Genomic DNA, 10,918 nt, shown 5'->3' on the forward strand with positions numbered 1-10,918 from the left:
CCTCACAAATAAAAGATCATGGTGCTGCAACAGGTGAGGGAGAAGCATCCTGGGCTGTATGTCCTGTGCTGGCATCTTGTCTTGATCATCTGTGTGTCTGTGCATAGTTTATAATGTCACCTGAATGAATGGTGGCAAAGCTGGGAGATCAGAGGCTGGACAAAGACGACAAAGCCATTTCCCTCTCAAAAGGATGCACCTAAGCAGATGATTCAGCTCCCATCCAAAATCCACAAGTTCAAAGCCAGCTGCTTCTCAGGATTGCTGGCACGTGGCAGGAGGATGGGAGGTAACACCAGCCGCTCTCCCGCTGTGTTGGGCCGGCACTGGCACTGCTCCCAGGGTGAGAGCCAGCCTAGTAGAAGCACAAAGCTCTAAATGTGGGGACTGAGGTTTTGCTGCCTGAAGTCACAGCTAAGAGGAGATTGTTCAGGCATCCCTGGATCCTTGTGTCATCCCTAGGTCCCAGTGTCATCGTCCTAGCAATATTCCCAGGGGCACTCTTCTGTGTTGTGCAGTGAAAAGGATAAAAGGGCAGCAATAAGAGCAGGCTCAGCCTGTTGGAAACAATCCCTGCCCAGTGAGTTCTTGTCCCCCAGTGCCCAGTGAGCAGTGAGGGCTGAGCATCCCTGTTCCAGAGCCACCATGGGTACTGGGACAGGAGTGTGCAGCCAACCACTGCCTTGCTCAGCGAGCTGGAGCAGTCCTGAGCCCCCACAATAACTCTGTGGGAGCTGCCAGCCCAGTTGGCCATGGCTTGACCTTGTTGGTGTCCATGGATGTCACTTGCTTGGCCACCCAGAGGCCAAGGGGTGCACCTCACTTGCCCATGGCCAACATTCCCCACGACTGATTGCTCCTCATGCACTCAGTGATGTGCCAAGTCCAAACATCAACATGGGGCTGTGGCTGAGCGTGTGACCATGAGGGGCTGGGGACAAGGCAGAGGCCAATGCCTGCAGGCAGGGCTGCTGTGGCCACATGCCAGTGACCAAGCACGTACAGCGCAAGAAAAAGGCTGGGAAAATCTCTCAGACAAGCAAACGAAGATGGGCAAAAATACTTTCTGCACTAATTGCACTGCTCTAATGAGAAAACAGAGCACCAGGAGGAGGAGGGCAGTAGCCAGACAGTGCCTGGCACATTGCCCTTTTGGGGGCATGCTCTGGTTCTAATGGTGGTTAGGAAGGAGACAGGTAGTCTGTGCAGCTCTTGTGAGTCCCTGTGTCCCCACTCCTTTCAGTTTTACTTGCTTTTACTTCCAGTATTGAAAGTTCTTGTGATTTTTGTCACATGTCCACCAGCGTCCATCACTTCCCACAACACCACAGGGATCATCATCAGGTGGCCACACAAGGATGAAAACCCTTCCTTCTTTCTTTCTTCGGCTAACAAGCTCACAGCCCTCGTGATTTCTGAGGCAACCCAAGGCAGTGACCCCAAAGCGTTGGCCAGAGCTGTGTTCTGAAGGTACCATGAGCAGGGGAGAGAGAGGGAGGCTTTTGCTCGGAGCTCATTTCTGTGCTCTTTACTGAATGCAGCAGTGGGGCGGGATGTGCGCAGCGCAGGCCGGTGCAGGGGCACGGCGAGACTGTGCAGGACAGCGTAAGGACAGTGTAAGGCCAGTGCAGGGGAGGTGCAGGGGCAGTAAAGGGGCAGTATACGGGCAGTAAAGGGACGGGACAGTCCGGGATAGTCCAGTCCAGTCCAGTCCAGTCCGGTCAGGTCCGGTCCAATCCAGTCCCACTCCCGCCTGAAGCCCCCGCAGCCGGCCCGGCGCCCTCGCACGTGACCGCGTCACATGCCGGAGCCCCGCCCCGCCCCCTCCGCGGGATCCCACCCAATGAGCGGGCGGGCGCGCGGCGTATCCGCGCGGTGATTGGTCAGGGCGGGCGTCAGTCCGCAGGAGGGGCGGGGCGGGGCGGGGCGTGGCTGAGACCCCGAGTTCGGAGGGTCGGAGGTGAGAGAGGGACGGGACGGGACGGGACGGGACGGGACGGGACGGGACGGGACTGGACTGGACTGGACTGGGTTAGATTAGATTAGATTAGATTAGACCGGACCAAACTAAACTAAACTAAGTGATGTCGCACGGTGGGGTCCCCGGGCTGGTGGGGGGCCGGGGCTGCGCCCAGGGGAGCGGGCGGTGCGCACCGTCGAGCCGAAGGGGCACCGCACGCGGCAGCGCTGGTGCTGCGTCGGCCCTGGAGCTGCTCGGGATGTGGGTGGGTGCTGGCAGCCCTCGGGCCGGGTGGCCGCTGCGCTGAGGCCCTGTGGGGATACAAGGCCGGGCCCTGTCAGACGCACCGAGCAGGTTTGCTGAAGTGACGGGAAACTGAAAGTTTTTACCCTGCAAAGGGAGTGACCCTCGGCCGGGGCCGCTCCGTAATGCGGGGCTTTCCAGCGGTGCGTACACCCAGTGCAGCGCCTGGGCAGGTCCTGTGCCTCCCGCCCGAGGTTTGGTAACCAAGCCCTGCCCCGGAGCGGAGGAGAGGCAGAAGCCCAGAGGGATGGGGATTTGTGTGTGCTGGTGGCAGGAAACTCAGGGTGGGACCTGTGTGCCGCAGGGATGGCCGGCAGGAGCCAGGACCGGAGCCTGCGGGAGGAGCTGACCTGTGCCATCTGCTGCGAGCTCTTCAGCGAGCCCGTCATGCTGGACTGCATGCACCACTTCTGCAAGGGCTGCATCCAGGAATACTGGGAGAGCTGCGCCCACGTCCCTTCCTGCCCGCAGTGCCGCCGCAAGTTCCCCAGCCGCGCCTTCCGCACGCACTACCTTCTCTCGGGGCTGGTGGAGAAGGTGCGGCGCTGCGGCTCCGAGGAGCACCAGCACAGGATGCAGGTGAGCGGCTTCTGCTAGGCTGGGAAGAAGGGGACAGGTGCCACGTGAGCCCTGTGCAGCCACCAGCCCCTCCTCCCACAGGCAGTTCACCCACTGTGAAGCCTTATCTGACCCAAGTGCAGTGACATATGTGTCTCTTCCTGATAAGTCCCTCTCCCTATTTCCTTACAGCTCTCTGTCTTTTGAACACTTTCTTTTGCATTAGTTTCCCTCACTGCTGTGTCCAATTCCAACCACAGCTTTGTTGTTTCTCACTGAGGGACCATGTGGCCAGGGGCGAGGGCTGCTTGTGCCAGGTGCTCTGCTTGAGGGGACAGTCCCTGCACAACTCAGTTCATAAATCACAGTGTTTAAAGCTTGTGCAAACAGATATCCCAGGCTGGAGCTCCCAGTCTTCAAAATAAATTGGATTCATTACATGCACACATATATAATTCTCAGGGCTGTGCATCAGGTGCTTGCTTCCCCTTACAGCCTTTATATGAGATCATGTTGCAGTCTCCTGATGCTGACCCTAGGAATTGGGACTGCTCCTGAATCACAGCAGAGTGGTGAAATGGCCTCCTTACCTTCTTTTCCTTGCTCCTGCAGAAGCACCTGGAAGATGCTTTGCAAGCTCGTCAGAAGGAGATGGAGAACTTGCTGCAGAGGAAGCGTGTGACACAGGAGGACATCTGCAGCCTGACGGTAATACCCTGTGGGAGCTGCTCTTCAGGCAGCTTCTGGGGCAGTGTTTACAGAGGATGTGTGTATCACTTCAGCTGAAGTTTAGCTCAGCTTCCTGTAAAAATCTAGTTGAGTAGCTCTGGGGATCCACACAAACTCCCCTGCGTGTAGGCCCAAGTTCATCACTGCTGGATATTCAGCAGAGGTTTTGGGAGGAGCATTAAGCACTCTTTAAGGCAGTGTTTACAAAGTGCGTTGGTGCAGCAGAGCTGAGACATGGTGAGTGGTGAGAGCTGTGGGCAGCCTGCTCTGGCCCTGCAGTGCTGCCTCTTTGGGAGAGCATTAACTCTTGGCAGCTCTGAAATCCTCTCATGTCAGAAGGGATGGCAGCAAAGCTGAAGGAACTGTGTCAGTGGCAGGGTTGGCACTGCAAAAGTGGTGGCCTTGTCACACGGACGGTGTTGGGATTCACTGTGAAGCTCTGAGGTGAATGAGGAGCCCGAGTGCTCTCCATGGGCTTGAGAGGTCCAGGCTGCCCATTTGTACAAATCCATGAAGTGAGAACAGCTACTGCCTGACTGTGCTGCTTTCTTGGGTGTCATAAAAGCATTAAAAGCCAAGGAAGGTGAGTTTAAGGAAAATAGAAGTAGTTCAGGGATGAGATAAAACTGAGAGGGGAAAAGAACCACTGTCTTCTGACTGGAGCCTCTGATCCCACAGCCTGCACCATTTCAAACCTCTATCCTCTTGCCAGGTATGGAATAGACCTTTGAGATAATGAAGCAGTATTAGCAAATAAGCACATGTTGTCCTGTTGCTGTGCAAGAGCTAAGAGGTGTCTCAAGAGTAGGGGAGCAAATCACTGATCTGAACAGGGAGGCCCTGTACCTCCTCTGTGGTTCTGGTGTGTCAGCACAAGCACCTGCTAGAGCAAAGGGAGTCTGGTGAAGCTTCACATCTCTGAGGGAGGTGGGTTTCCTGTGGGGAGGAAGGGATGTACGCTTCAGGAAGCGCTCCTTGAGAAAGTAATGAGGGCTAAGGTTGCACTTGGAGATTAAAAGCTTAAAGATTTAAGGAAAATAAGAAGTCATTGGCTGTCTCTTGTAAACAGGCAGGAAGGTAGCGAGAACACAACAAGGTTGGCTGGCGAGTAAACAACTGGAAAAATATGACCTCTGGATAGAGCTGAATAGGATTTTATCAGCCTTAATGACAGAGATTAGTTTATGCAGCTCGCCCGTCAGGCAGCTCTGCTCAGGGTCTGGAACGCTGTGAAATAAATCCAAACTAACCTGAACAGCTGAGTCTGCAGCTCCACAAAATTTAAAGAGCTCCAGTCTTGCCCACAGGCAAATTCCTGGTGGTGTGGGAGAGGGCTGTGGCTGTGTGTGGGGATTCCTAGTTACGGTGACCAAGCCTTTGGTGGATCTGGTTTTTTGGGTTTGTGGGGTTTTTTTTCTTTGGCTCTGCAGCCTCGAAAGTTGTCCCTGTGTCTTGTTCTCCATCCAAAATGTCACGGCTGTGTCTAAAGCTCAGATTTCCAGGGCTCTGTCAGCAGAGTAACAGGCCCAGCCATCTGGTGCACCTACTTGCGTGTTTTAGCTGTTGGACTCACCTTCTGCCTCCTCCCTCTGCTCAGAAAGTGTCTGGGGAGCTGAACTTCAAGATTCGGGCTGAGTTTGCTCGCCTTCATCAGATCCTGGAGGAAGCGGAGAGAGCTGTGCTGGCAGAGCTGGGTGACAAGGAGGAGCAGTCACTGGCACGGCTGCACAGGCACGTTGGCCAGCTGGAGGAGGGGATAGCAGTGCTGCAGAGGGACATCGAGCACGTCAAGCAGACCCTGAGCAAGATGGAAGATGTGTCACTGCTGGAGGTGAGATGCTCGGCTGGCCCTGGCAGGAGGATGAGGGATGTTGCAGGATCTGAAATTGGGATGGGAGAGTCTTAAATGACAGCACTAGGCTGTACCCGAAAGGTGTTCTCACTGCCATCCCTCTGGATTAACTGCCCAATCCCTTGGAGTGTGGAGACTTTTGCCATAAGGGATACAGTGATCTCAGACGTGGTGGGTCTTGGGAGCCTTTACTCCTTCTCTGTCCAAGTGTCCAGTCAGTTTTCCCCAGGATGCAGATCCTGGTAGCTTGGTTTCCTCTCTGTGCTGTGTGGCTGCAGGAGGCAGGACAAGGAGCTTATTTGTGCAGCTGCATGAATTAGAGTGACTGCTAATTCTCTCTGCTTCTCACTGCAGGTGGAGAGCCTGGATATCAGGTATGTGTCTGGCATGAAAGAAGCTGATTCTCTTTTCAGGAGCTTATCTTAGTCCCTGGCTGGGACCACATGTGAGAGGCACTTTATCTCAAGTTTTTAAAGCGTCACAAATTGCTCAGGAAGGTGCTGGTGCAGTGCAAGGTGGAGGCTGGTCCCCAGCATACATTGGATGCTCTTCCCAGGGCGCACCCTACATGTTGAGATGGTGGGACGAGTGGATAGAGGAGACATGGTGGTTTGGGATGGGTGCAGCAGCCATGCATGCTGCAAGAGGGAACAAGGCTGATGACACAAACTTTGGGTGCTTTGTCTTCTCCGTGCTCTTTCTTAGCTTCTTATTACTCATGGGGCTGCAAAACTGACTCTGAGGTGCAGGTTTGTCAGAGGCTGGGAGTAGCTGAGGGCCGGAACTGCCACAGGGAACGTGTCCATGTCCCCTCCCGGATGCAGCCTGACTCCACAGGCCCGGCCTGTTCAGCCATGCAGGAATCCTGTTGGGTGTGCTGGGCGTGGGTTTGCCAGGAGTCCCTGCTGCACGAGTGGTGCTGCTGGCTCTATCTTGGACACCCCTGCCCTGAGCCACTCACTTCACTGCGGGCAGAGCTGCATCAGGCAGAGCGAGCAGCTGCCAGAGGTGTTTGTATCCCATCTTTACCAAATCTGTCACATGCAGCAGTGTCCTGCAGCCCTGCCTGTGCTTTTCCTGCCTGCGTTGGCAGTGGCTCAGCAGAGGGACTGACCCTGCCTGCCTCTCTCTGCCCCAGGCCCTCGGTGCGTGTTGAGACCCAGCCTGCCCTGGACCTGCAGCACTACAGGGACAGCCACAGCGGCCCCTTGCAGTACATCTTCTGGAGGCAGATGCTGCGCTCCATCTGCCCCGGTGAGCACATTGCCGTGAGGGATGGGTGTGGTGGGCCAGGGATGCTCTGCAGAGGGAATATGCAGCTGGTAAAATGCCATGCTTGATGTCTCCACAGCTCCCGCCCCACTCACCTTTGACCCTGAGTCAGCCCACCCCAACCTGGTCTTCTCCAGAGACCTGACAGCAGTGACAGAGAGGAATCGAGCCCAGCCTGTCCCCATCAGCCCTCGGCGCTTCCGTCAGTGCGTCAATGTCCTGGGCTCGCAGGCCTTTGACAGCGGCCAGCACTACTGGGAGGTCTGGGTGGGCAGCAAAACCAAGTGGGACCTGGGGGTGGCTGCTGACACTGTGGACCGGGCAGCCAAGGTCAAGCTGTGCCCAGAGAATGGCTACTGGACACTTCGCCTGCGGAACAGGATGGAGTACTGGGCCACTGCCACCCCCTGGGTGCGCCTGACTCCCCGCCAGCCCCCACGGAAAGTGGGTGTCTTTCTGGACTGCCAGGAGGGCACTGTCACCTTCTTTGATGCTGGGGACATGTCCCACCTCTTCACCTTCCACCAGGTCTCTGCAAAGAGATACTGCCCCTTCTTCAGCACCTGCTTCAGCGACGGGAGGGACAACATGGAGCCCATGCGGCTCTGCCACCTGGCCCTGTGATGAACCAGGGTGTGCTGGGGGCACCAGCCTGGCTCCGGCCTGGGGCTGCACTGGCAGCCAGTTCTGCACATGCAAACCTTGCTGGGTGTTGGAGGAGCTGTTTTGGTTTCAGTTTTGGGAGGAAGGAAGGGGATGAGTCTCTTCCCAGGTCCTGTCTGCCCTCCCTTCCCTATGCCATGGGTGTAGTTGCCACAAGGCATTCACAGGGGTTCCTGGCACTCCTAGAAGAACAGGTTCCCATTCCTGAGCACAGCACAGTTCAGTAACAGCAGCCACGGGGCTGCAGGGGAGGTGGCTGTGGGTTGCTGGCACCTCCTGCCTCTCTGAGCTCCCACCAATAGCCCCGTGGAGGAGGGCAGCGGTCCTGGGGTACCATCGGTTGCCTCTGAACTCCACATCCGCGACCATGGGCATCGTCTGCTGGAAGAGCTTCCCGGGGCAGGGCAGCAGAGGGAGCCCGGTGCACAGCCCAGGGATGGTGGCGCTGCTCCCTCCCCTCGGTCACTATTAAAGCTCATTAGAAACAAGGTGGTGCCTGCTGCGCCTGCTCGGGGCTTGTGTGCTGGGGGGGATCTGCTGCTCTGGGGTGTGGCACAGCCTGGGGGCACCGAGAAGCCCCCAGGACCCCTGCTCCAGCCCTGGCTCTTCTGTGCCTGCAGCACAGGAGGCTTAAAAGAGCCATTGCTCCCATATAGTTCCTTGAAGCACTCCCTGCACATCTTGCAGTGGCTTTTCATCATCTGCTCTTTGAGAACAAGGGAGAGAGGTCCTCTGAGCCTAGCCCTGTTCTTGGGCTACAGTGTTTTAAGATTTGGCGATCTCTGGCCTGGCTGGGTCTTAAAGATTTTTACATGTGAAAAATGCCAAGTCCTATTTCTTGCCAAATTCAGCAAGAATGTGGCTCTTTTCCTGTCAGCGCCCCTGTGGTCCTGCTGGCAGCACTACCCCTGCAGGAGGGCAGGCAGGGATCCCTGGGGGGGGGCAAGTCAAGGGGGTTTGGCTGCTGTGGTTTGTGCCCAGGAGGTGCTGGCAGCATCTCTGCCTCACCAGTCAGCAGAGGTGCTGGGGTGGGTGGGAGGGAGGATGGTGGTGCCTGAGGTGGGTGGAAATGTCATGTTTATCCCACCCAAATTCATTCTAGGGTCAAAGCAGAGGCCAGAGCTCCCCAGTGCTGTGTAGTCCCTAGTGCTGGCTGGAGCCAGATACCTCTGGCAGGGGCTCAGCTTTCTGTGGTGTGGGAAGGGACAGGTGTGAGGCTTTCCAGCTCCCACAGCTGGGCCCAGGGACACTTAGCAAAGCAAGGCCTTCACTGGCCATCTGGCTGCCCAGCGTGGATGGCACAGGGGCCCTGATCCCCCATGGTGCCACAAGGGACATTGCCCCTCCTGTGCACCACTGCTGCAGTGTGCCAGGGCTGGGGGTGCTGAAGGCCTGTGCCAGGGCAGGAGAAGAAGCCAGAGGTGAGGATGTCCCATGCAGGGTTCAGGCAGATGTGATCTGTGCAGGAGCACTGAGCACAGCCCGGGGCTGCTCCCAGTGGTCGGGAAGCCTCTGCTCTGTGCAGCCTTGCTCGGGTGTGGAGGGGATGCTGGGGGTTTATGCTCCCTCCTGGCCCCCTGTTGGCCTTTAGCCGGTGAATCCTGAGCCCATGACCTGGACTCGGCCTCCTCTCCCAGCTCTCACCTCCTCTCACTGCCCCACAGCCTCAGCTGAAATAAAAGTGGAGAAGAAAGAGCTGTTGGCTTGGAAATGGTGCTGCAAGTTGGGCCGTGTTCCCCCCTGCAAGGGCTGGGAGCCTCTGGAAAGGCGAGGCTGGTGTGATCACAGCAGGGAGTTACGTTGGGGAAAGCTGAAACCCATCAGCTCCCGCAGCCTGCCCCAAACTGCAGCCAGGTACGGCTGGGCAGCAGCAGGCAGCGTCCCCGAGGTGTGAGGGGAAGCGGATCTGCCAGGCCCTGGCAGAGGTGAGCACAGCCAGGCTCTGTTGTCCGCCAGCTCCCGCTGCCCAGTGCTGCTGTGTGCCACTGCCGTGTGCTGCGTGGGCCAGCGTGACAGCACGGGCTGCCAGCGTGTGCCACTGCCATCGCTGCCACCTCCCACACCCTCCCCATGCCGAAGGCAGAGCTGGAGAGCAGCCAAAACCACTTGTCTCAAATGCTCCTGAGGAAGCACGTCCTTCCTTCTCCTGCCGGGCTGTGCGTGGTGGCCATGGCATGCTGCTCCCAGGCAGAGCCACGTTTTGGGGTATAATGTCCTTGCCTGGCCTTGCTGGTGGGGCAGGGCTGGGGAGGCAGAGCAGCTCCTACGTGCAGTGAAAATGCTGCTCTGGGCTGCTGTGTGTGCGGCATTAGCCCAGTGAGGAAATGCAGTCTGCCACTAAATGCTGCCTGAAAAAAACACATTTCTCTGACAAACCAGAGCACCGTGGAGTAGGAACCATAGGCATAAATGCAGTGAGCCTGGCCTACGTGAGCCTGGCCTGGGTTCAGGCAGGAGGGGATAGGGATGGGAGACTGGGCACCATGGGGTTAAAGCACTCCTCACCTCAGCATCCAGCTCTGCACCTGCCAGCGCTGGCTCTCACCACCTTCTCCCAGAGGCAAGCTGTATTTTTCTTGTGGGTTACCTCATTGCTTTGTCCCTGGGTGTTCCCAGAGCCACCCCAGTGTCCCTTTCCCATAGTTATGCTAGGGCTGGGCAGTGTCCAGCAGCTCCTGCCTTGGCAGCCTTCTGTGATCTGTGTCCCGCCGGAGCAGCCCCGTCCGCAGCGCACCCGTAGGTGCGGAGTGGGCGGCAAAGCTCTGTTATCCGGAGCTTTGGGGAAGCCTTTGCTTCCTCGGGTCCCCCACGTGCTGGAATGGGGACAAGATTTTAAAATAAGATCCTTTTGTTTCCCAGGGCGGTAACAATGGAAAGGTCCCATCGGTCCCACAGTCGCCCTGCGTTTGTGATGGAAAATTCCCCGCCGGGGCAGGGCGAGCCCTCCCCGGTGTCCTGCCACTACTGCCATTAGATGGCAGCATGGACGGGCTGGTCCTGTCCACCGCCGCCTGCACCGTGCCACGTTTGGACTGCAATGGGTGGAGGATGCCAAAATCCCTTGACTTCTGGGGTGCCGGAAGATGCCTGTCCCCTCAGCCCCGGGTCAGACCCTCTGCTCCTCTCGCACTCAGCTTTTCCAGGCACCCTCTGACCGTGCACTTCACCCAGCAGCTCAGTGGTGCCGTGTGATTCATTCCCCTGTCCACCCCTCACCACCTCACCGCTCACCTCTCAGGGGCACTGGCCCCGATGCTGTCCCCAGCGTGGGTGCACTGCGGGGCTGCGCCGTCTCTGATCGCAGCCCCCGTCACTGGGGAAGGGACTGATCCCTCCTCAGCTCTTCGCTCCTTAGTGCTGGGCAGTGCCACCCCTCTGTGACATTCCAGCTCTCCCTCATCATGGCAAGTTTTGGAAGTCTCTCCTCAAACCTGTAGGGGCTTGGACACCTAGCCGAGCGTTCCCGAGAGGTGAAGGGACACGGCCGCTTTCTGCTCTGCTGAGATCAAGGAGGGAGGTGATCCAATATGAGTGTGCTAAAGAGTGATGGAACTGGCACTCTTTGGGTTTAAAACACACTA

The 10,918-nt window shown here is 57.4% G+C and overlaps 1 protein-coding gene across 4 annotated transcripts; it reads left to right on the top strand.

Annotated features, from left to right (window-relative positions):
- The first annotated feature begins 1,908 nt into the window (after window positions 1-1,908).
- Window positions 1,909-7,826, top strand: LOC104689585 (zinc-binding protein A33-like). 4 transcript variants are annotated; one of them, XM_039559862.1, is made up of 7 exons: window positions 1,909-1,960; window positions 2,568-2,842; window positions 3,434-3,529; window positions 5,148-5,381; window positions 5,757-5,776; window positions 6,541-6,656; window positions 6,754-7,826. In XM_039559862.1, the coding sequence occupies exons 2-7, from the start codon at window positions 2,570-2,572 to the stop codon at window positions 7,296-7,298; spliced, it is 1,284 nt and encodes a 427-aa protein (XP_039415796.1). In that variant the 5' UTR covers window positions 1,909-1,960; window positions 2,568-2,569; the 3' UTR covers window positions 7,299-7,826. The 4 variants fall into 4 exon arrangements, with proteins under 4 accessions (XP_039415796.1, XP_039415797.1, XP_019141675.1 ...); XM_039559863.1 differs by lacking the exon at window positions 1,909-1,960 and adding an exon at window positions 2,007-2,031; XM_019286130.2 differs by lacking the exon at window positions 1,909-1,960 and adding an exon at window positions 2,038-2,406.
- The last annotated feature ends 3,092 nt before the right edge of the window (window positions 7,827-10,918 follow it).

Source organism: Corvus cornix, chromosome 13 (assembly GCF_000738735.6).
Source record: "Corvus cornix cornix isolate S_Up_H32 chromosome 13, ASM73873v5, whole genome shotgun sequence".
In the NCBI taxonomy this organism is placed as follows: Eukaryota; Metazoa; Chordata; class Aves; order Passeriformes; family Corvidae; genus Corvus; species Corvus cornix.

What these genes read in the sequence shown, in the direction of transcription:
- LOC104689585 (XM_039559862.1), top strand. Translation starts at nt 2,570, where the DNA reads ATGGCCGGCAGGAGCCAGGACCGGAGCCTGCGGGAGGAGCTGACCTGT. An exon ending in AGGACATCTGCAGCCTGACG is followed by an intron (nt 3,530 to 5,147) that starts GTAATACCCTGT and finishes CCCTCTGCTCAG; the next exon opens with AAAGTGTCTGGGGAGCTGAA. An exon ending in AAGATGTGTCACTGCTGGAG is followed by an intron (nt 5,382 to 5,756) that starts GTGAGATGCTCG and finishes TTCTCACTGCAG; the next exon opens with GTGGAGAGCCTGGATATCAG.